The sequence below is a fragment of the Heteronotia binoei genome, chromosome 4 (assembly GCF_032191835.1).
Source record: "Heteronotia binoei isolate CCM8104 ecotype False Entrance Well chromosome 4, APGP_CSIRO_Hbin_v1, whole genome shotgun sequence".
In the NCBI taxonomy this organism is placed as follows: Eukaryota; Metazoa; Chordata; class Lepidosauria; order Squamata; family Gekkonidae; genus Heteronotia; species Heteronotia binoei.
The window spans coordinates 184,401,028-184,423,443 of record NC_083226.1 but is presented as its reverse complement, the minus strand read 5'-3'; the positions used below and the strand labels follow the sequence as shown (position 1 = coordinate 184,423,443).

General features: G+C 45.9%; 1 protein-coding gene across 1 annotated transcript in view; it reads right to left on the bottom strand.

Moving 5' to 3' along the window:
- LOC132570200 (zinc finger protein 420-like) overlaps positions 1 to 22,416 on the bottom strand; it is a 47,992-nt gene that overhangs the window by 13,316 nt on the left and 12,260 nt on the right. The window contains exons 7-9 of the mRNA XM_060236633.1: positions 7,528 to 7,949; positions 5,512 to 7,467; positions 1,866 to 1,887 (exon numbers count right to left, since the gene is read on the bottom strand). Coding sequence (XP_060092616.1) covers positions 1,866 to 1,887; positions 5,512 to 7,467; positions 7,528 to 7,949 — 2,400 coding nt within the window. The remainder of the gene's footprint in view (positions 1 to 1,865; positions 1,888 to 5,511; positions 7,468 to 7,527; positions 7,950 to 22,416) is intronic.

The following is a 22,416-nucleotide window of genomic DNA, read 5'->3' as shown; positions in this document are numbered from 1 at the left end:
CTTATAGTGCACTTGTCGTTCAGCTGTTCCTAAACGGCAGTATGAAGAGGGTAGTTTTGCAGGCCCTGCGGAACTGATCAAGGTTCCGCAGGGCCCGCACCTCTTCTGGGAGCTGGTTCCAAAGTTGTGGGGCCGCAGATGAAAAGGCCCGTGTGCGGGTGTTCTGGAGTTTAATTTCTTTTGGCCCCGGGGTAGTCAATCTGTTTTTTCCTATTGACCTCAGTGCTCTCTGCGGCTCATACGGGAAGAGTCCTTGTCCACTTAGAAATAAATAAATGTAAAAGTCATGAGATTTCCACACCTATCAAACATATCTTTGAATAAGGGCTCCCCTCCATTAAAAAAATCAGTCCTTAAAGCTCTCTTGCAAGGTCGGTTAGCCTGAAAATGTGACCTGCTATAGGGTACTCAAAGTCCTTCCAAGCCTCCTGTGGATTTAATGAAGACCAACTCATTAAAAACCTGCTGAACATAGAAAACAAAGTCTGATTTGCCTGGTGCAAATAATCATCTCTCTAATCTGAGCTGTGCCCCTTCCTGAGTTTTGTTTTCTAGGGTTGCTCACAGCCTGAAGGCGGAAAAAGCATTCTCTCCTTTTAACAGAGACACGATGGGCTGTTATTTATCTCTTCAGATGCCCATTTCCACCCACAAAGCCTCTGGGGAAAGAAAGGATCCCCCCCCACCACCATTTCAGGCCTCTTAGCAACCCTAATGCAGAGACCTTTCCAAATTAAAGTAGTGAGATGAAATCTCTCACCCTGCTGCATGGTCATAATCTCCAAGGAGGAATTCAAGGGGACCTCTGAAGAGTGAGAGGTGGGGAGTTACCTTGGCCCAGGGCTTCCTCTGGGGCATTTCTGGCTCATGGTTTTAGGGGGAGGGGGAAGGAGCAGGAGGAGAGAAACTTGCATATCCTTCCTGGGAAAATCTGGGGGTGGGAAGAGAATCAGGATTAAGGAACATGTTCAGCAGTACTGCAGTACTCTGGTCAGAACTCTCTGCTCACGACCTGAGTTCAATTCCGGCGGAAGGTGGATTCAGGTAGCCGGCCCAAGGTTGACTCAGCCTTCCATCCTTCCGAGGTCGGTAAAATGAGTCCCCAGCATGCTGGGGGGGGAAGTGTAAAAGACTGGGGAGGGCCATGGCAAACCACCCCGTAAAAAGTCTGCCATGAAAACATTTTGAAAGCAACGTCACCCCAGAGTCGGAAACGACTGGCGCTTTCACAGGGGACCTTTCCTTTCCTTCCTTCACCTTCCACAAGATTCACATGCCAACTCCACAGATACTATTCCATTTCCACAATGCTGGATAATACTGTGTGTGTGTGTGTGCATGTCTGACCTCTTAGAACTTACTGAGTCGTTGGGTAAGGAGACCCAAGGTTTTCTTTCCAACCCAAATAAATCCTATCACCAGAACTCTTTGGGCTTCAAGGTAATAATACCCCAAAAACACGCACAGCAGGCTTGATGGGGGAGATGATAGGGTTGTGTAATGCCTCTCAAGAGCTACTTGTCAGATTTAAAGTTTCTGAACTAAAGGTGCCGGTTGGTCACACAATGTTTATGCCCGTAGCAGAGAGGCTGCAGGGATCTGTTATCCTCAACTCGTCCATTTCATCACAGGATTTGGAAAAGGAAATGTTTCTGCCAGTTTTGTAGATGTCAGATAAACTTAGATTGGCAGATCACATGAAGCAGCAAGTTTCACTGTGGGGGGGGGGGGGAACCACTAAAAAAGCCCTCCTTTGTGTAACTACTTTATGAGCCTTCAGCATCTGGGTGTCTGAAGAAGACCCTCCGAACTGATCCATTAGATTGGCATCTGACTCAACGCTGTCGCTAGGTATATTTGCATACCGGTTTGCCACTCTTCAACGATCTGTGAAATCACAACATGCGCTGGTTCAGGGATCCCCGGTAAGGGTGTCGATCTCTCTGTCTTACACATCTCAGACAGGCTGAGTTTATCTCCTACACCTTAATTTACTTATTTAACAAAAATGTTTTATCTCCCCCTTTCCCTGCTCAGAATCAAATTAAACTACTCAATTCATTAGTTGACAGGATCACGCTATACCAACTTAAATGATCTATTTCTTTTTAAAAGTAATTAATTTCAGTTAATCAAGTACTGATTACATCTTTAATTACAATTAGTTATAATCAAACTTAACAATTAATTACTTCTGTTTGCAGTGGTCAAACACCCCAAACCGTTCACAATATCTCTCAGTAATAATTACTTCTAATTTCTAATAATTAAACATTCACACCTATACACCATGCCTCTCATATGCTCCTCTCTTCACTCATGCTTTATCATTGCATCCTACACCAATCACTCATCCATGTTAACCCAAGCACTCCAACTTCCACTCTTTATCAGTCATCCTACATTCTCTTCTATACAGTCCAGTATCTCTCCTGAAATTGAAAGTTCATCTTGCTGTCATCCACTTTGAATCTTCCAACCTTGTTCTTTCTTCCTTCTTCCCGCCTTGTTCCTTCTATAGTTTAACTATCATAAATCTAGTTCCACCAATTCACTGTTTCCCCCCGTCTATAATTTTTCCACTTCACAGATATATTAAGCAACCAACTGCACCTAGTCACTTAGCTTTCCACTGACAAAAAACCAACCACATTACTCTTTTCTCTCTCTTCTGCTTCCAGTTACTGCCACCTTAACGTGTCATCACCTCATCCTTTCATTTAAAGTCCAAAATGTTTTCATTAAGTCTTCTCTCTTCCTCTTCCTGTTGCTCTTCTACTTTCCGTCCACTCGCTCTGGAATAAATCTCACCAGCCAGTTTCATTTAGTGTTTTGATTTCCGCTATTCTGTCCCTTCCAGGACACCGTCCATGTAGCACAAAAGCAGCAGTCACATACAATTATCTTTACAGCCCCAAAAATCATGCAGTCAAAATTAATTGAATAGAAAGTTTGTATTTATAAGAATAATCAGCCAGAGGTCCATCAGCAGCCGCAATCTGCCTGCTAACCAAGTATACCAAACGCGAAACCCTTAATCCATTCCTGCAGTTGCCGTCTTCAGTTCCAAACTTCTCCTCTTCTCCATCGCTGCACTCAGTTCACCCCCCCTTCATCGCCCGACCATAAATTCCAAGTCGCTGCATATTCTTTAGCACATCGTAAACTACTCAGCTCTCTCTATTGCCTTTTGTTGGAAGTCTCTTCTCAGTTGTAAAAACCTTGCTGCCCTTTCTCCTCCTCTCCGGCATTCAGAGCTTCTTCGCCATTAAGGCGTCCGCAACAACCCAGGCTTCGGGGATACCAGGAGGCTCAAAATGGAGCCGACAGCCGCAGCTCGACCCTCCTCTTGCTCCCCCTGCCTTGAGAACCACCCGACTGGGGTCCTACCGGGTCTACCTGCTCCTGGTGACCCCAAAAGCCCATCTCCCGCAAGAGCGATAGGAAATGCGACTGCTTGTCGCCATTCTGAAACTGGAAGCTTTTTGTGTAACTTCTTTCTGAGCTTTCAACACCTGGGTGTCTAAAGAAGACCCTCCTCAGAGCCAGATATAGGAATGTTTCACCTCTCTATAGATCCTCTGAGGAATATGACAGTCAGATCTGTGCTTCAAGCTCTTGCCACACCCTGAGCATTTATGAGGTTGCACCCTTGTGTGGACTCCTCCAGGCTAAGGAAATGTGATCTGGTCTTGAATCTCTTTCCATCGGCACAGCCCGTCCCTGCGTTCTTCCCGGTGAGATCTATTTGCGAGCTTCAAACACAATCCAAACATTTTTAACATTTCTTCCTAGTTAGGGTAAGATTTCTGTGTAGATTCAACTTTGTACAAGAGTTTATATAGTGTCAACAGCCTTTTGATAAGGTTCCACATACTACCCTTGTTGACAAGTTGGTAAAATGTGGTTTGGATCCAGTTACCGTTAGGTGGATCTGTAACTGGCTGACTGATCACACCCCAAGAGTGCTTGTGAATGGCTCCTCATCCACTTGGAGTGGAGGGACAAGAGGAGTGCCTCAAGGATCTGTCCTGGGACCTGTTTTATTCAAAATCCTAATAAATGATTTAGATGGAGGAATAGAGGGACCACTTACTAAATTTGCAGATGATACCAAATTGGGAGGGGTTGCAAATACAGTAGAACAGGGGTGGCCAACGGTAGCTCTCCAGATTTTTTTTTGCCTACAACTCCCATCAGCCCCAGCCAGCATGGCTGATGGCTGGGGCTAATGGGAGTTGTAGGCAAAAAACATCTGGAGAGCTACCGTTGCCCCCCCCTGCAGTAGAAGACAGAAACAGCATCCAGGATGATCTTGACACACTGGAAAACTGGGCTAAAACCAATAAAATGAATTTTAACAGGTATAAATGTAAAGTTCTGCATTTAAGTAGGAAAAGTTGGAAGGGAACTCCAGGGTCCTCTAGTCCAACCTCCTGCACAATGTAGGAAACTCACAAACACCTTCCCCTAAATTCACAGGATCCTCATTGCTATCTGATGGCCATCTAGCCTCTGTTTAAAAACCTCCAAGGAAGGAGAGCCCACCGCCTCCTGAGGAAGCCTGTTCCATTTAGGTAGGAAAAATCCAATGCATGGTTATACGACGGGGGAGACTTGTCTTAGCAGTAGTATGTGTGAAGAGGGGTCTTACATGAGTCAGCGTATGTTCCACTAAGACCCCTAGATCCTTTTCGTACATACTAATGCTAAGACAAGTCTCCCCCGTCCTATAACCATGCATTGGATTTTTCCTACCTAAATGGAACATGCTTCCTTGGGAGGTGGTGGGCTCTCCTTCCTTGGAGGTTTTTAAAGAGAGGCTAGATGGTCATCTGACAGCAATGAGGAGCCTGTGAATTTAGGGGGCGGTATTTCCGAACTTCCTGCATTGTGCAGGAGCTTGAACTAGATGACCCTGGAGGTCCCTTCCAACTCTATGATTCTAATGTTTTATATGAAGAGTAGGTGTAAAATATGAAGAAAGACCTTTTTATGGGGTAAGCATTTTCATCGTTTCTCTTTGTAGTGGTTCTTAGATTCTCTAGACGATTTCCATGCTGAGTTAAACTGAACATTCTGAGCATTTCTCCTCTGTTTTATATGAAGAGTAGTTGTCTTTTAGGAGTAAAATATGAAGAAACACCTTTTTGGGGGGTAAGCATTTTCACGGTGTCTCTTTCTGGTAGTTCTTAGATTCTCTAGATGATTTCCAAGCTGAGTTAAACTGCACATTCTGAGCATTTCTCCTCTGTATTGCCATTGAGGACTTCTATTGTTAATCAGTCTCCTATCGTTAATCAGTCACTCTGAGCGCTCAAAATGTTTCTTCCCTGTGGGTTCTTAAGTCTGGTGAACAACGGCCACTCCAAATGAATCTCTTTCCTCACTCTGAGAATTAAAAGGGTTTCTCCCCGTATGGGTTCTTAGATGCTGTTGAAGAATGCCATTCGAACTGAATCTCTTTCCACACTCTGTGCATTCAAAAGGTTTCTCTCCCATGTGGGTTACTTGATGCCGTTGGAGAGTGTAATTCCGACTGAATCTCTTCCCACACTCTGAACATTCAAAAGGTTTCTCCCCTGTGTGAGTTCTTTGATGGTGTTCAAGACGCCATCTCTGACTGAATCTCTTTCCACAATCTGTGCATTCAAAAGGTTTCTCCCCTGTGTGGGTTCTTTGATGGTGTTCAAGACTGCGACTCTGACTGAATCTCTTTCCACAATCTGTGCATTCAAAAGGTTTCTCCCCTGTGTGGGTTCTTTGATGCTTTTGAAGATTGGTACTCTGACTGAATCTCTTCCCACACTCTGTGCATTCAAAAGGTTTCTCTCCCATGTGGGTTACTTGATGCCGTTGGAGAGTGTAATTCCGACTGAATCTCTTCCCACACTCTGAACATTCAAAAGGTTTCTCCCCTGTGTGAGTTCTTTGATGGTGTTCAAGACGCCATCTCTGACTGAATCTCTTTCCACAATCTGTGCATTCAAAAGGTTTCTCCCCTGTGTGGGTTCTTTGATGGTGTTCAAGACTGCGACTCTGACTGAATCTCTTTCCACAATCTGTGCATTCAAAAGGTTTCTCTCCTGTGTGGGTTCTTTGATGCTTTTGAAGATTGGTACTCTGACTGAATCTCTTCCCACACTCTGTGCATTCAAAAGGTTTCTCCCCTGTGTGGATTGTTTGGTGCTGTTTAAGACGCCCACTCGTACTGAACCTATTCCCACACTCTGAGCATTCAAAAGGTTTCTCCCCTGTGTGGGTTCTACGATGCTCTTGAAGATTACTACTCCAACTGAATCTCTTCCCACACGCTGAGCATTGAAATGGTTTCTCCCCTGTGTGGGTTACTTGATGCTTTAGAAGAGCGTTACTCCAACTGAATCTCTTTCCACATTCTGAGCATTCAAAAGGTTTCTCCCCTGTGTGGGTTCTTTGATGGCCTTGAAGACTATTACTCTGACTGAATCTCTTTCCACATTCTGTGCATTCAAATGGTTTCTCACCCGTATGGATTGTTTGGTGCTGTTGAAGACTGAGCCTCTGACTGAATCTCTTTCCACACTCTGTGCATTCAAAAGGTTTCTCCCCTGTGTGGATTGTTTGGTGCCGCTGAAGATGCCTACTCATACTGAATCTCTTCCCACACTCTGAGCATTCAAAAGGTTTCTCCCCTGTGTGGGTTCTTTGATGGACTTGAAGACTGCTTCTCTGACTGAATCTCTTTCCACACTCTGTGCATTCAAATGGTTTTTCCCCTGTGTGGGTTCTTTGATGCTCTTGAAGATTGCTACTCTGACTGAATCTCTTTCCACAATCTGTGCATTCAAAAGGTTTCTCCCCTGTGTGGATTGTTTGGTGCTGCTGAAGATGCCTACGAGTACTGAATCTCTTCCCACACTCTGAGCATTCAAAAGGTTTCTCCCCTGTATGGGTTCTTTGATGCTCTTGAAGATAGCCACTCCTCCTGAATCTCTTTCCACACTCTGAGCATTCAAATGGTTTCTCCCCTGAGTGAGTTTTTAGATGCTCTTGAAGATGGCCACTCTTCCTGAATCTCTTTCCACACTCTGAGCATTCAAAAGGTTTCTCCCCTGTGTGGGTTACTTGATGCTGTTGGAGAGTGTAACACCGACTGAATCTCTTTCCACACTCTGTGCATTCAAATGGTTTCTCCCCTGTGTGGGTTATTTGATGGTATTGAAGACTATTACTCTGACTGAATCTCTTTCCACACTCTGTGCATTCAAAAGGTTTCTCCCCTGTGTGCATTGTCTGGTGCCGCTGAAGATACCCATTCGTAATGAATCTCTTCCCACACTCTGTGCATTCAAAAGGTTTCTCCCCTGTGTGGGTTAGTTGATGCAGTTGGAGAGTGTCATGCCGACTGAATCTCTTTCCACACTCTGAGCATTCAAATCGTTTCTCCCCTGAGTGAGTTCTTTGATGCCCTTGAAGATGGCCACTCTGACTGAACCTCTTTCCACACTCTGTGCATTCAAAAGGTTTCTCCCCTGTGTGGGTTACTTGATGCCGTTGGAGAGCGGAACGCCGACTGAATCTCTTTCCACACTCTTTGCAGGAAAATGGTTTCTTCCCCGTATGAGTTCTCTGATGTTCTTGAAGATTTCCAAACCTCCTGAATCTCTTTCCAGACTCTGTGCATTTGAATGGTTTCTCCCCTGTGTGGGTTCCTTGGTCCACAAGGAGCTGCGATCTACTTCTGAAGTACTTTTTACACTGAACGGACTTACTTGCCTTCATTATCCTGTGCTTTGGAAAATGTACATTTTGCTTTCTTCCATCTCGATTGTCAGCCATATGGCCACAGTACTTTCTCTTAGGTAGGCCTTGATAACTGACATTTTCTTTCAAGCCTTCATTTTTAACTCTGTCTGACATTTGCTGATGAAGTTCCTCGTCCTCCTCATTTTTCTGATCATCCTCTGCTGGAATAAATAGAGAGGCCCTTTTAGTACCTGGGAGGTTTGTAAGGTCCAAAGGCATCTATGTGACTACATAAGGAAAGGATTGATGGCCCCTTGGCCTCATCCAGCTTGGCAGATCTTAACCAACTTTCCCCAGGATATCTAGTATTGAAGGATATCTCAGCCCCTCAAGAGCCACAGCAGAGCTCTTGCCCAGAATGAATTTCCGCACCTCCGGATTTCAGGCCCCAGAAGGTTGCTCTCCCACTCTCCCTCCTTACTCAGAGGGCTTTATGGTTGCACCAAACCAAATGGCGCTCAGAAGTAAATCAGAAATCCCCCATGGCCGTTCCTTGCTTCTACACTTGACATAACATGAAGGATACTCACTCTCAGCCAGCTCGTTTGGGAAGGAAATATGTTCTTGGGATCCTCTTGAGGAACTCTGCAGCCTTTCTTTGGATGTGACACCACAGTCTGTCTCGAACAGAGCCTCTCTTACATTCCTAGCTTCTATTGCAGATTGAGAGAAAGAGAGAGAGAGAGAGAGAGGGAGAGAGAGAAACTGATCATTTTTTGGCCTTTCTTTCGTTGCGAGGTCATTGTCTTTCTCCACCATAGTCTCTCTTATATTTCTAGTTTTTTCGCAAAGAGAGAGAAAAAGAGACTGACCATTTTAATATGAGGAAGGAAAGAAACTGAAGAGTAAAAATTCTTCTGGAAGGATGGAAGTCATGGTTAAGATCAAAGTGAAAAAGAAAAAGATTTATTTATTTACGTTATATTTATATCCCGCCCATTCTGTACAGACTCAAGGCGGCTAACAGCATAAAATAGACAGTAAATAAAAGCAATATTAAAACAATAAAACAACAAAATAATCAGATAAATGGCAATGGTGCTACTTCAAACACTTCATGTAATATTTTCTTTCTCACCCGCACAGATCCTGGGCAGTTAGTAATAAAAGCGCTATGGATCCAGAAGTGGTGGCAGCCCTCTCCCATAAGATGTCATATGCCATCCGAAACAGTTCAGTCTCGCAGGCCCCGCGGAACTGCAATAAATCCCACAGGGCCCTGATGGCTTCTGAGAGAGTGTTCCAAAGTATTGGGGCCGCCACCAAGAAGGGTCTTGCTCTGGTGGAGTTGAGCCTAGCCTCCTTTAGCCCAGGGACAGCCAGATTTTGAGAGCTTGATTGCAGTGCTCTCTGGGGAACGTGGGGCAAGGCAGTCCCGCAGATAGGTAGGTCCTAGTCCATATAGGGATTAGAAGGTTAATACCAGGACCTTGAAATGAATTCGGTCCGCAACAGGCAGCCAGTGCAGCACTCTCAGCACAGTTTGAATGTGCTCCTGACAGGGAAGCCCCATTAGTAGCCTGGCTGTGTCATGGCTCAAGTCTCATATAAGGAGCGACGGCTGCCAACGTCCCGGCAGCTGGCCAGGACTCTCGCAGCCGGCTAGGGAGCAGTGCAGGGGTGATCGTAAACAGTCCAATTACTCAACACCGTAAATCAGTCCGGCCGAAGGATGAAACAGAGAGCGTAGTCACAGGAATGCAGAGGGTCGGGAGCCAGAGAAAGCAAAGCCAAATACAGTTCAAATACCTAAGCCAGTCCACAAAGCAGAGTCAAAGTCCAGAGTTTCAAGGTCAAGGTTCAAGCCGGTTCAGGAGTACACGGGTTCTCTCAGCAAGCAAGAGGGTGCAGAGCGTGGTCACGTCCCAGTAGGATCGTTCGTTGCCAGCACAGTTTGCCCTAGGGCCAAGATTACAGATATACTGTGCTGGCTTGTTATCTCATTAGTATACCGGGCTTAGATCTCTTTTCCCCCGCATGCGTGCCTCACTTCTTCTGCTTCGTATCTCCTGCCGTCTCCTTTCACGGAGCCGGCTAACAGGTGGTGGTGATTCCGGAGGGGATGAGCTGGGGCCCGGCGTGGCCTGATCAGTTCCAGGTGGCTCCTGCTGCCGGCTTGCTTCTTCGGGACTTACGTCCAGGGCTGTTAAAGGCGCCTGCTCTGAGCTAGCAGGGGCTGGGTCAGGGGCAGGCATGACACTATCCCCCCCTCAGGCCCCCCCTCACCCAAGCCGCCTGGCTTATCAGGGTAGGCCTCATGGAATCGCTGGAGCAGGTCAGGGGCATGCAGGTGGGTAGCTGGTTCCCAGGAACGATCTTCGGGGGGGTAGCCCTCCCAGTCCACTAGGTACTGGAGCTGACCTCGGTGCAGCCGGGAGTCCAGGATCTGATGGACCTCGTACTCCTCCTCATCATCCACCAAAACCGGTGGCGGAGGTGGTGGTGGAACGTTCCGGTTAGGGTCCGGCGCAGCCGCAGGTTGGAGGAGGGAGCGATGGAAGACCGGGTGTATCCGGAGGTGGACGGGAAGGCGCAGGCAGAATGCCACCAGGTTGATTTGCGCCTCGATTGGAAAGGGGCCGATGAAGCGAGCGGTTAGCTTGGAGGACCGGCCAGGGGTCCGGAGATACCGGGTAGAGAGCCAGACGGAATCCCCGACCTTGAGGGCGGCCCCTTCCTGGCGGTGCTGATCTGCGGCCTGTTTATACGCGTCTTTGGCGCGTTGGAGCTGTGCGCGCAGGAGGTCATGGAGCGCGTGAAGTTCCTCGATCCGGTTGTCTGCTGCGAGAACACCGGCGGAGGGGCCGAGCAGAGGGAAGAATCGGGGGTGCTGTCCGTAGTTGGCCGCAAACGGTGTGGTCTGCGTGGAGCTGTGTACGGCATTGTTGTAAGCGAACTCTGCCAGTGGTAGCAGAGAGGCCCAGTTGTCTTGTTGGTAACTGGTGTAACAGCGTAAGTACTGCTCCAGGGTCGCGTTGGTGCGCTCCATCTGGCCGTCGGTCTGGGGATGGTAGGCGGAAGACAAATGAAGCTCCGTCCCCAGAGCTTGCTGGAAGGCTTGCCAAAAGCGGGAGGTAAATTGCGGGCCCCGATCCGAGACAATCTGCTTGGGTAACCCGTGCAGGCGGAAAACATGGTTCAGGTAGAGCTGGGCGGTTTCCGGCCCTGACGGCACTTTAGCGCAGGGGACAAAATGGGCCATCTTGGTGAACAGGTCCACCACGACGAAGATGCACGTGTGTCCTTGGGATCGGGGTAGGTCTACAATGAAGTCCATTGACACAACGTCCCAGGGACCGGAGGGAGTAGGAAGCGGCTGCAGGAGACTGGAGGGTTTGGCAGGTATGTTTTTAGCTCGGCGGCAGACCTCACATGAAGCCACGTACCGACTAATGTCCGCTCGGACGCGAGGCCACCAAAAGTCTCTGGTCAGCAGATGGGCTGTTTTGTGTTGCCCGAAGTGGCCGGCCGGGGGTGCGTCGTGGGTGAGGCGGAGGATGCGGGATCGGAGGGGCCCTGGAGGGACGTACGACTGCTCCCGATGGTAGAGCAGCCCATCCCGGGTGGTCAGTTCTCCGGCAGGGTCTTGCTGAGGTTCCTGCAGGTGTTTTTGGGCCCAGGGGTCGGTGGCCTGACTGGCCTGTATCTCTGCAACTAAGGATGGTACAGTCAGGGTGGCGGCAAAGACCGTAGGTGGCAGGATGCTAGCCTTGGGGGCTTCTGTAGCACTAGGGGTGCCATAGTCTGGCCGGCGGGACAGAGCGTTGGCTTTCTGGTTTTGGGTGTGCGGGACGTAGGAGATGGTGAAGTTGAAACAAGAAAAGAACAGGGACCACCGGATCTGTCGCTGGTTCAGCCGGCGGGTGGTCTGCAGGTGCTCCAGGTTCCGGTGGTCTGTGAATACCTGGACCGGGTGTCTTGCTCCTTCAAGGTGGTGCCGCCAGACCTCGAAAGCCACCTTGATGGCCAAGAGTTCGTGCTCCCATATGGTATAGTTGCGTTCGGCGGTGGAGAGCTGCCGGGAGTAGTACGCGCAGGGTTGCCATGGCTGACTGGGGTCGTCTCGCTGGGAGAGCATGGCCCCGATGGCCACATTGGAGGCGTCTGCTTCCACCATGAAGGGCAAGCGGGGGTCAGGGTATCGCAACAGGGGACTGGAGGAGAAGCGGCGCTTGAGATCGCGGAAGGCCTGGTCAGCTTCCAGGGTCCATTGGAAGGGTTCTTTGGGACAGAGGAGCTGAGTCAAGGGCTTGGTTAGGTTGGCATAACCAGCGATGAACTGCCGGTAGTAGTTGGCGAAGCCCAGGAGGCGTTGGACATCCTTCCGATTCTGAGGGGCCTGCCACTGAAGGATGGCGTCAACCTTCTTTGGATCCATCTGAGTCCCTTGGGGAGAGATGATGTGCCCCAAGAACTCAACCGACAGGAGATGGAAGGCGCATTTCTCCAGCTTGGCATAAAGGCGGTGAGCTCTGAGCCGCTGTAGCACCTGTCGTACGTGTTGGACGTGTTCCTGCACAGAGGTGGAGTAGACCAAAATGTCATCCAGGTAAATAATCAGGAACCGGTCCAGCAGGTCGCGGAACACGTCATTCATGAATCGTTGGAACACGGCAGGGGCGTTTGTGAGCCCAAAGGGCATGACCAGGTGCTTGTACTGGCCATACCTGGTACCAAAAGCGGTCTTCCATTCGTCTCCGGCCTTAATACGAACTAAGTTGTAGGCCCCTCGAAGGTCGAGCTTAGTGTAAATGGTAGCCCCTTTTACGCGGTCGAGGAGCTCTGGAATCAGTGGAAGCGGGTAACGGTTCTGGATGGTGATTTTATTGAGTGCCCGGTAGTCATTGCAGAGCCGCAAGTCCCTGGTTTTCTTTTTCACGAACAGGACGGGCGAGGACACGGGCGAGGTGGAGGGTCGTAGGGCCGATGTGGGGGAAGCTGGTCGGCTTCCTTTTCGTCGAAGACGTCTGCGAACTCCTGGTAGGGAGCTGGTAGTGTGGTGGCAGCCCCCAGTTGGCTGGTGGGGAGCGAGGGGCTGGGTAGCCTATCGGGAGGCACAGTAACCGGATCTGGTTGTAGCGTGGAACATGACGTAGGGGTACCTGGAAATCGCAGGTCTCGTTGTACCCAGTCCACCTGAGGGTTGTGGGCCTGGAGCCAGGACAGGCCTAGTATGACGGGAAAACGTGGCATGCGGGCAAGGTCAAAGGTTTGTTTCCCTTGGTGTTGCTGGACCCATAGGACGAGTGGTTGAGTCTCGTGAAGGACGGGTCCAGAGCGCAGCAGGCGACCGTCTACGGCCTCGACCAGGATAGGGATCTTCTTTTCCCGGATGGGGATGCCATGTTCCTTGGCGAAGAGGTTGTCCATGTAGCAGCAGGCAGCCCCTGAGTCCAACATGGCATGTACAAAGATCCACCGGCCGTTGGGGAGCTGCAGACGAATCGGGATCAGGAACGGGGTAGGTGGTGGATAGACGGAGCTGGAGGAACTCAAGAAGGGCCCCAGGTCAGGAGCTCCAACTAGACCTGGGGCTGGCCTTTTACCGAGGAAGCAGAGCTTGTGGGGCGCTTGGATTTGGCCGGACAGGTGCTGGCAAGCTGTCACGGCTCAAGTCTCAGATAAGGAGCGACGGCTGCCAACGTCCCGGCAGCTGGCCAGGACTCTCGCAGCCGGCTAGGGAGCAGCGCAGGGGTAATCGTAAACAGTCCAATTACTCAACACCGTAAATCAGTCCGGCCGAAGGATGAAACAGAGAGCGTAGTCACAGGAATGCAGAGGGTCGGGAGCCAGAGAAAGCAAAGCCAAATACAGTTCAAATACCTAAGCCAGTCCACAAAGCAAAGTCAAAGTCCAGAGTTTCAAGTCCAAGGTTCAAGCCGGTTCAGGAGTACACGGGTTCTCTCAGCAAGCAAGAGGGTGCAGAGCGTGGTCACGTCCCAGTAGGATCGTTCGTTGCCAGCACAGTTTGCCCTAGGGCCAAGATTACAGATATACTGTGCTGGCTTGTTATCTCATTAGTATACCGGGCTTAGATCTCTTTTCCCCCGCATGCGTGCCTCACTTCTTCTGCTTCGTATCTCCTGCCGTCTCCTTTCACGGAGCCGGCTAACAGGTGGTGGTGATTCCGGAGGGGATAAGCTGGGGCCCGGCGTGGCCTGATCAGTTCCAGGTGGCTCCTGCTGCCGGCTTGCTTCTTCGGGACTTACGTCCAGGGCTGTTAAAGGCGCCTGCTCTGAGCTAGCAGGGGCTGGGTCAGGGGCAGGCATGACAGGCTGCAGCTTCTGAATCTGAGTCAAGGGCAGCCCCGTGTAGAGAGCATTACAGTAATCGATTCTTGAGGTGACCGAGGCGTGATTGCCATTGCTAAGTCGCTACGCTCAAGGTAGGGGACCAACTGCCGTGTTCGCCAAAGGTGAAAAGAAGCAGCTCTGGCAACGGCTGTTACTCGGGCCTCCATAGTTAAGGAGGACTCCAGAAGCTCTCCCAAGCTCTTAACTTTCAACGCTGGCGTCAATGGTGCCCCATTGAAGGCTGGTAGGGGAATCACCCTTCCCGGGCCTCTGCGACTTAGATAGAGAACCTCTGTCTTAGAACCTCCATATCCCACCTTTCTGAAGGAGTCTCAGAGCAGCTTATTATGCTGCGCCTTGCCAGAGGTTGAGCACATTTCAGAGAGCTGTGAGAGAGAGCATAGAAGAAGTGCTACAAGGGTGAGGTTTGGCTTTCTAAGCAGCTGGGGAAGTTGCTGAGAATTTCTGAGTTTGGGTGACTGTGCGATTGCTGAAAATTCTGAGTTTGTAGTTGCTGGGGAACTGCTGTTTGTTTGGTTTGAGTGGGCTGAAGGTGATTGTTGCTGATGGATTAGGAGTAACTGTGTTCCCCACTCTCTTTGCATTATTAAGCTGTGCCTTGCCAGAGGCGCGAGCCTTTGGTGGGAGCCGAAGGGCGAGAGCTAAAGGGCTCCTGGCCTGTGGGCTCTGTAAGGACCAGGAACCCAGATCCCTAATTTCCTTGTGTTCCCAATAAGGTAAGTAGACCCTCCAGGAGGAGAGCCACATAAACAAACAGGATTTAAAAGGGGACTGTATATTTTTGAAAAAAGCTATCATGAAGGTAGAATGCCAGCAGGGAGGTGGGGGCTTTCCAGTGTTTTGCACTGAGTGTCACATGTATGACTATCTGCCCACAGGACAGAAGTCTTGGGTGCATGCTCAATGCAAGGAGCTCCTGGTCCTCAGGGAACGAGTTCGTACCCTTGAGGCTGAGATGACTGACCTGGAGAAGCAGAGACAGTCACTTAGGCACTCAGAGAAGACTCTCGGGGACGTATTGGATGAGCCCCACTCTGAACGTGGCAGCCCCGTTGCTGCCAGGGAGCATGAGGGTCGAGAGGGAACAGGGCACCGTGCTGAGGATAAGGGAAATGCACCCTCAGTAGGGACCTCTTCTTCAGTTGGTGAGCAGGTATCCTTTTGCGCCAAGGAACCATCCCTGGGCAGGGAGAGAGGGGGGGGTGGTCTTGGTAGTTGGTGATTCGATCCTTAGGCAAGTAGACAGCTGGGTGGCAAAACCACATACTGACCGTATGGTGACTTGCCTGCCTGGTGCGAAGGTAGCGGACATTACGTGTGTTGTAGAAAGGCTGATAGACAGTGCTGGGGAGGAGCCAGTGGTCGTGGTGCATGTTGGCACAAACGATGTGCGGAAATGCAGTCCTGAGGTCCTGGAGGAAAAATTTAGGCTGCTAGGCAGGAAACGTAAGGCCAGGACCTCCAAGGTAGCCTTCTCGGAAGTGCTACCTGTTCCACGTGCAGGGCTGGAGATACAAGCACAAATTAGAAGTCTCAGTGTGTGGATGAGATGATGGTGTAGGGAGGAAGGGTTTAAGTTTGTTAGGCACTGGGATGCTTTCTGGAACAAGGGGGAGCTGTACAAAAGAGATGATCTCCACTTGTCCACAGATGGAACCAAGCTGCAGGCGATTAAAATCAAAAAGGTGGCAGAGCAGTTTTAAATCTTGCGGGAAAGCTGACAGGAGATGAAATGTCTCTGGTTCAGGAGGGCTCATCTCAAAGAGATGAAGGGTTAGCTCTTACTTTTCTACCGGGTAATGGATCAGAGTTGTCCACTGAGATGGTGACAAACAGTATGGAGTGTCTGCCAGAGTCTCGAGGCAGCAGGAGGAAGGTTGTGGGCCTAACTTGCCTGGGAAATTATAGATGTTTGTATACAAATGCTAGAAGTGTTCGAAGTAAAATTGGTGAGTTGGAATTTTTAGTGTTGGAGGCAAACATAGACATTGTGGGATTTTTTTTTTTTTTAAATTTTAAATTTCAATTTTATTGTAAAAAAAATGTTACAAACAAGAACTTAAATTATGCTTATACAAAAGTTATATCAAAGTTTGGTTTTACAAAAAAGAAGCATAGATCAATCAATTACAGAACAATAAAGTTCAACAATTCAGGAGGCAATATTTCTTCTACAGAGGCAATTGAGTTCACATATTCAAGATATGGAAACCATTTTTCAAAAAAGTTATTCTTATAGTTCGGTGTTTCCATGATTAAAAGCTGTGTGGACAATTTATCTTGCACAATAAGCTCCCTGACTTTCGCAAACCATTCATCCATAGTAGGAAGATTAGTTTTTTTCCACTTCTGAGCTACTAAAATTTTACCTGCCAGTATCAAGTAAGCAATAAGCTCTTTGCGTTGAGGAGTGGAAAAACTATCTGGCCAGAGATTTAAAAGTACTGATTCTGGTGTTGAAGGTACCATACAGCCAACTATTTCAGATATTTTCGCTATCAACCGAGCCCAATACTTTTGAATTTCCGGGCATAGCCACCAACAATGAAGAAAGTTGCCCTCCTTACCGCACCCTTTCCAACATTCCGCGTTATTATTAAGTTTACTTCGAAAATTTTTTAAAGGAGTCAAATACCAATGTGAAAGGAGTTTAAATTGTTGCGTATGAATATTGATAGCTCTGCTCTTTAAAAGAGGCGAGTTCCAAATCTGAACCCAGTCGTCTTCAGTAAATTGTGTATCGCAGTCTCTTTGCCATGCATTTTGCTGTGAGGTAGGTAGCAGCCATATTTTATCCATCAAAATTGTATAAATTATTGAAATAATGCCTTTCAAATTTGTTCTTCCTGATTTTAGCACTTTTTCAAAGTTATTCAGTTGTTTAGTTTTATAAATTAGTGGAATTACATGGTGAAAAGCCTGATGGATTTGATAGTATTGGAACCATGAAATAGTAATATGGTGTTTCTCCTCTAGTTGTTCCCTAGTTCCTAATTTACCTGCAATTGCTAGGTCATTTAACCTATATAAGCCCTTTTTTCTCCATTCCCCAAAAGTTAAAGAGGCTTTTCCTGGGACAAACCAGGTTTGCCCCAGAAATGCCATCATTGGAGAGGTTGGAGGGGCCAACTGGCCTCTTACTTTATCCCATAATTCTAAGGTAAATTTCAAATACGGGTTATGTACCTCCTGCCATCTCCTATCTTTTTTATCATTCCAAAGGACTTCATTTAAAAAGGGATGGGCAAGAGAGGACTGTTCAATTTGGGTCCAAGATATCTGCTGGGTAGGGCTGGCAAAAGACACTATATGCCGAAGGTTAGCTGATATATAATATGTATAAAGATCTGGAAGGCCTAAACCACCTCTTTTAGTAGGTCTAGTTAATAGTTGTGTGGATATCCTTGCTTTTTTCCCATTCCATAGGAATGAGAGAATTAATTTCTGCCATTTTTTAAAAAAGGTCCCAGGGATTGATATTGGAATATTTTGAAATCTAAAAAGGAATTTAGGAAACAGAAAGGATTTAATCAGATCAATTTTTTCCACCAAGGAAAAAGAAAGTTTGGCCCAGTCTATAATAGTGGAATGCATTTCTTCTGTTAAGGGGTTGAAGTTGCAGCTAAATAATTTTTGAAGGTTAGTAGGGATAAGTATTTCCAGATGTCGCCATTTCTCTTTTACCCATTTAAATGGGAAAGATTTAGAAATATTGTCCTTAGTATTATCCCCTTTATCTTCAAGATAAATGGGATATAACTCTGACTTATTGTAATTGATTACAAACCCTGAATATGTGCTAAATTTATCAATTTCTTTCATGACGTTAGTCAAAGAAGAGATTGGCTGAGATAGATAAAATACTGCATCGTCTGCAAAATAACTTGCTTTATAAACTGTTTTATTGACTTCTACACCATGAATTTCAGTGTCTGAACGAATAACATAGGAAAGAGGTTCCAAAGATAAAGCAAATAAATAAGGAGAGAGGGGGCAACCCTGTCTGGTTCCTCTATAAAGAGGGAAGTCTTTTGAAAGATAGCCATTCAAGCTAATGCTTGCAGTTGGTTTTGAATATATTGCAGCTATAGACCTTAAAAATTTAGGGCCAAAATCCATCACCTTTAATAGAGTTTGCAAATAAACTGGTTCCACTCTGTCAAATGCTTTATCCGCATCCAGTGACAATATAACTGAAGGTACTTTTCTAGCTCTACAATACGTGATGAGATTTAAGGTTTTCCTTACATTGTCAGATAACGATCGGCCCGGAATAAACCCTGTTTGATCCATATGCACATACTGATCTATTATGGCACTCAGACGACTTGCTAGTAGTGTTGAAAAAATCTTGAAGTCGTGGTTGAGTACCGAAATCGGTCGGTATGAAGTTGGGTATTCTTTATCTCTACCAGATTTATGAATGACTACCATACGTGCTTCCAACCAGGAAGGGGGTACCTTACCAGATTCCATTACATGATTACAGATGTCAACTAAGGGCTGAAGCAGACTTGTTTTAAACTTCTTATAGAATTCTACTGGGTATCCATCCCTTCCTGGAGCCTTATTATTTTTAATTAAAGAAAGAATTTTTTCTAATTCCGGAACTGTGACTGGCTTCTCAAGCAGCCCCAGATGGTCTGAGGATAGTTTTCTATTAAAATTAATGGAGTCTAAATACTGTCTTATGTCTTGGGGTTTGGGATTTGTTGTAGAGTAGAGTTGTTTATAATAGTTCACGAATACCTCCGCTATGTCTTTAGAAGAAATGACTGACTTGTTTTGCTGATTTTTAATAGAATAAATCAAGGTATTAGCTTTCTTTTTCTGTATTCTGTATTTTAATAATTTCAAAAATTTTGGAGTTTTAGTTATAAATCTCTGCTTAGCATATATAATATCCTTCTGAATTGAATCAGTCTCCAATAATTCCAATTTAGAACGAGCATTATTCAGTTTCTTCAAAGTACGTTTACCTCCCTGCTTCATATGTTTTTTTTCTAAGCTTGGTATTTCCAATTGCAACTGTAATTGTTTCTTATTTTTCTCTTTCTTACAAGCCGAAGAAAGAGAGATCAGACTGCCTCTTAATGTGGCCTTAAAGGCCTCCCACACATTCTCTTGGGAAGCACCACAGTCAGAATTAAATAAAAAATATTCTTTTATGTTTTTCTCAATTACTCCCCCCTTTCAGGAGACAAACTAAATGAACTTGTAATCCAAGAATGGTCTGATATAGTCCTAGACCCTATATCAATAGAGACCATATTTTTGACAAAAGAAGTTGAAGCTAAAATGAAATCGATTCTGGTGTAGGTGTCATGAAGGTGAGAATAATAAGTATACTCACGGGTCCCTGGATTAAATTCCCTCCAGACATCAGTGATGTTAAAAGTAGTCAGAAGTTTCCCCAGTTCCGTCATTTGAGTATGCCTAGCCTCTTTCCTTGTTTTAAAAGATTTATCAAGATTAGGGTTACCGTAATTATGCAGTTTAAGTCACAGCCAATGATAAGTTCACCTGTTTGGAAAGACTGCAAATCATTTAAAGTTGACTGTAAAAACTGGATCTGGCCTTCATTGGGAGCATATATTGATGCTACCGTTATCAAATGGCCATCCAACTTTCCTGCTACAAAAATATACCTACCATTAGGATCAATTTTAGTATTTAAACACTTGAAAACAGTAGTTTTGGAAAATAGGACCGCAACCCCCCTAGCTTTGGAGGAGCCTGTAGCATAATAGGACTGCGATATCCAATTTGATTTTAACAGCTGAGTTTTCACCTTTTTAACATGCGTCTCCTGAAGACAAATGATATTTGGTCTTTCCTTTTTAATTAGATTCGAAATTCTTTTTTGTTTTATTGGATTTTTAAAGCCTCTGCAATTCCAAGATAAAACCTTATAGTTAACTGGCATAACTACCCTCTTTTAACACTGAGGGTGCAAACAATTAAAAATGGTATCTAACAAATTATAAATGATAACTGATGTCCACAGAATAGACCTTTTAGTAGACAAAAATCAAATAACAGTTAGTTGTACTTAAAAAACCACCACACACCCCCGTCTCCAACTGGGGGGAAAGTTTCCAGTCCCTTCACTTAGGAAGGGAATATAGAGACTGAATACAAAGAGAGTCCCTATGTGGAAACAGAATATAGTTCAGGAGGCACCAAAGTAGAACTATTTAACTTTAAACCTTATATTTTCTCCCTCCCTTCCACATCAAAATTAATATCGGGCTGTTTTTTTAAAAATAAACTGTTATCGATCGCATGAAACAGCCACCTGTTACCCTAAAAGTCAAGCACTAGTAATATGAGGTCATATTAATTAAACACAGTGAAGCAACACTTATAGTATAATCTAACACATATCACAACTTTGTTCCTATTATATTAATTTCACTTATGAATTGATCTTATCATATTTTCCAACCCAAAAAGCATCAAAATGTATATTTGTCTAATCAATCTATTACCCTTATAAAACCTATAAACAGTCATTTTTCATCATACCCTCCTAATCATACTCTTATAAATTCATCCATACGTCAACACTCAAAACCTTCAAAAAATATCTAACTTCTACCTAAACATTGATTTCAACTTTGAATTAAGCTGATCATAAAATCTATTTGTATAAATAAATAAATATACACATACACACACCCATACCTACACCCACACATACATACATACATACATAAAACCAACATAGCAATAATTAATCCTATGAACTTAAAGACAATCATCTTAAACCCAATTCACACATATATTTTCTTATATTTTCAATCACACTACATCTCCCCCATTCATCACTCAACTTTCTCCCCCCACATTCTGAATTAAATCCACTCCAAATAACACACTCCTCTTACAACAAATACTAAAAGCATAAACTTCAGTTTCCAGATGGATGGACAAAAAAACCTTGCTGAGAAGAGCAACAAGATATTAGTTATAAGCAGTCATCTAATAAAGCACTTTAGCTCCAACTGGTGGGCTGTTCTCTTAGGTACAGTAAAATAAGTGATGGCAAGATTAAAATCCTTTCAAGTAGAATTATATATGGCTTGGAGCTCTTTTTCTTCCTCCTCTGGGAGTTTGATATTGAGTTGAGAGAGCACTTCTTTCCCGGTGGTTATTGAGTCAATCTTAAGTGTTGAGCCGTTTCTGTGCATGAGAATATCTGAAGCATTGTTCCATTTAAACTTGATGTTGGTTTTAAACAGTTTAGCCGCGAAAATTTTTAACCGTCTGCGTTTCTCCAGAGCCTCTTGTGAAAGATCCAGTAAAACCAGAACTCTCCGGTCATTATGCATTAGTGTTCCTTTGGATCTAACCTCCTGTAGAATCCTGTCCCTTGCTCTTGGATAGATGAACTGAACTAAGATATCCCGAGGTCTGTGTTTCTTTGCCAATGATAGGGGGCCCAGTCTATAGGCTCGTGCTATAACCGGGGATGAGCCTTCCTCCAGCGAAAGAGCACGTGCTAGCCATTTTGCCATGTATACTGATAAATCAGATCTTAACTCCACGCCCTCCTCAATCCCCCTAAACTTCAAGTTCAGATTCCTCCATCTCTGTTCCAACATAATAATTCTCTCCTCTAAATGTTGTTCTTTTGTTTTTATAGTTTGTATCTCCGTTTTTAAACCCAGAGAGGCTTCTGCTGCCTGCTCTGCCATTTTCGCGGTCACATCTAACTCCGTTGTCAACTCAGTTAACTTTTTGTTAATGGGTTCTAAACAGCTAGCAATAGCGCTTTTAAAGTCATTATTCAAATCTTGCCTTAAGAGAAGGAGTTCTCCTTTTGTTATTGAGGCAGAGTCATCATTCGTTTGCCCCAGGGTATTGCTATTCTTTGTGGCCGTCATTTTCTTATCAGAGGTCTTTCTTGCCCTCCCTGCTGCTGCTGAGTTTCCTGCACCGAAAAAGTCTTAAGCTTTCTTGCACTCCGTTTGACTTTCGAAGCCTTTTCCATTAAGATAAGCTATTTTAGCCCGATGTTTTCCAAGTTGTCGTCACAAAAGTAAAGTAGAGAGGGAGAGCACTGCAATTAAGCGTCCGCCATTGCTTCGTGACGCTCCGCCCCCCCGACATTGTGGGAATTTCAGAAACTAGGTGGAATGAGGAGAATCAGTGGGACACGGTGATTCCTGGATATAAGTTATATCGGAAGTATAGGGAGGGAAGGGTTGGAGGTGGGGTGGCTTTGTATGTCGGAGAGGGTATACAGTCCAATAAGACTGAGGTCAAATAATTAGATTCCTTTCTAGAAACGCTTTGGGTTGAAATAGAG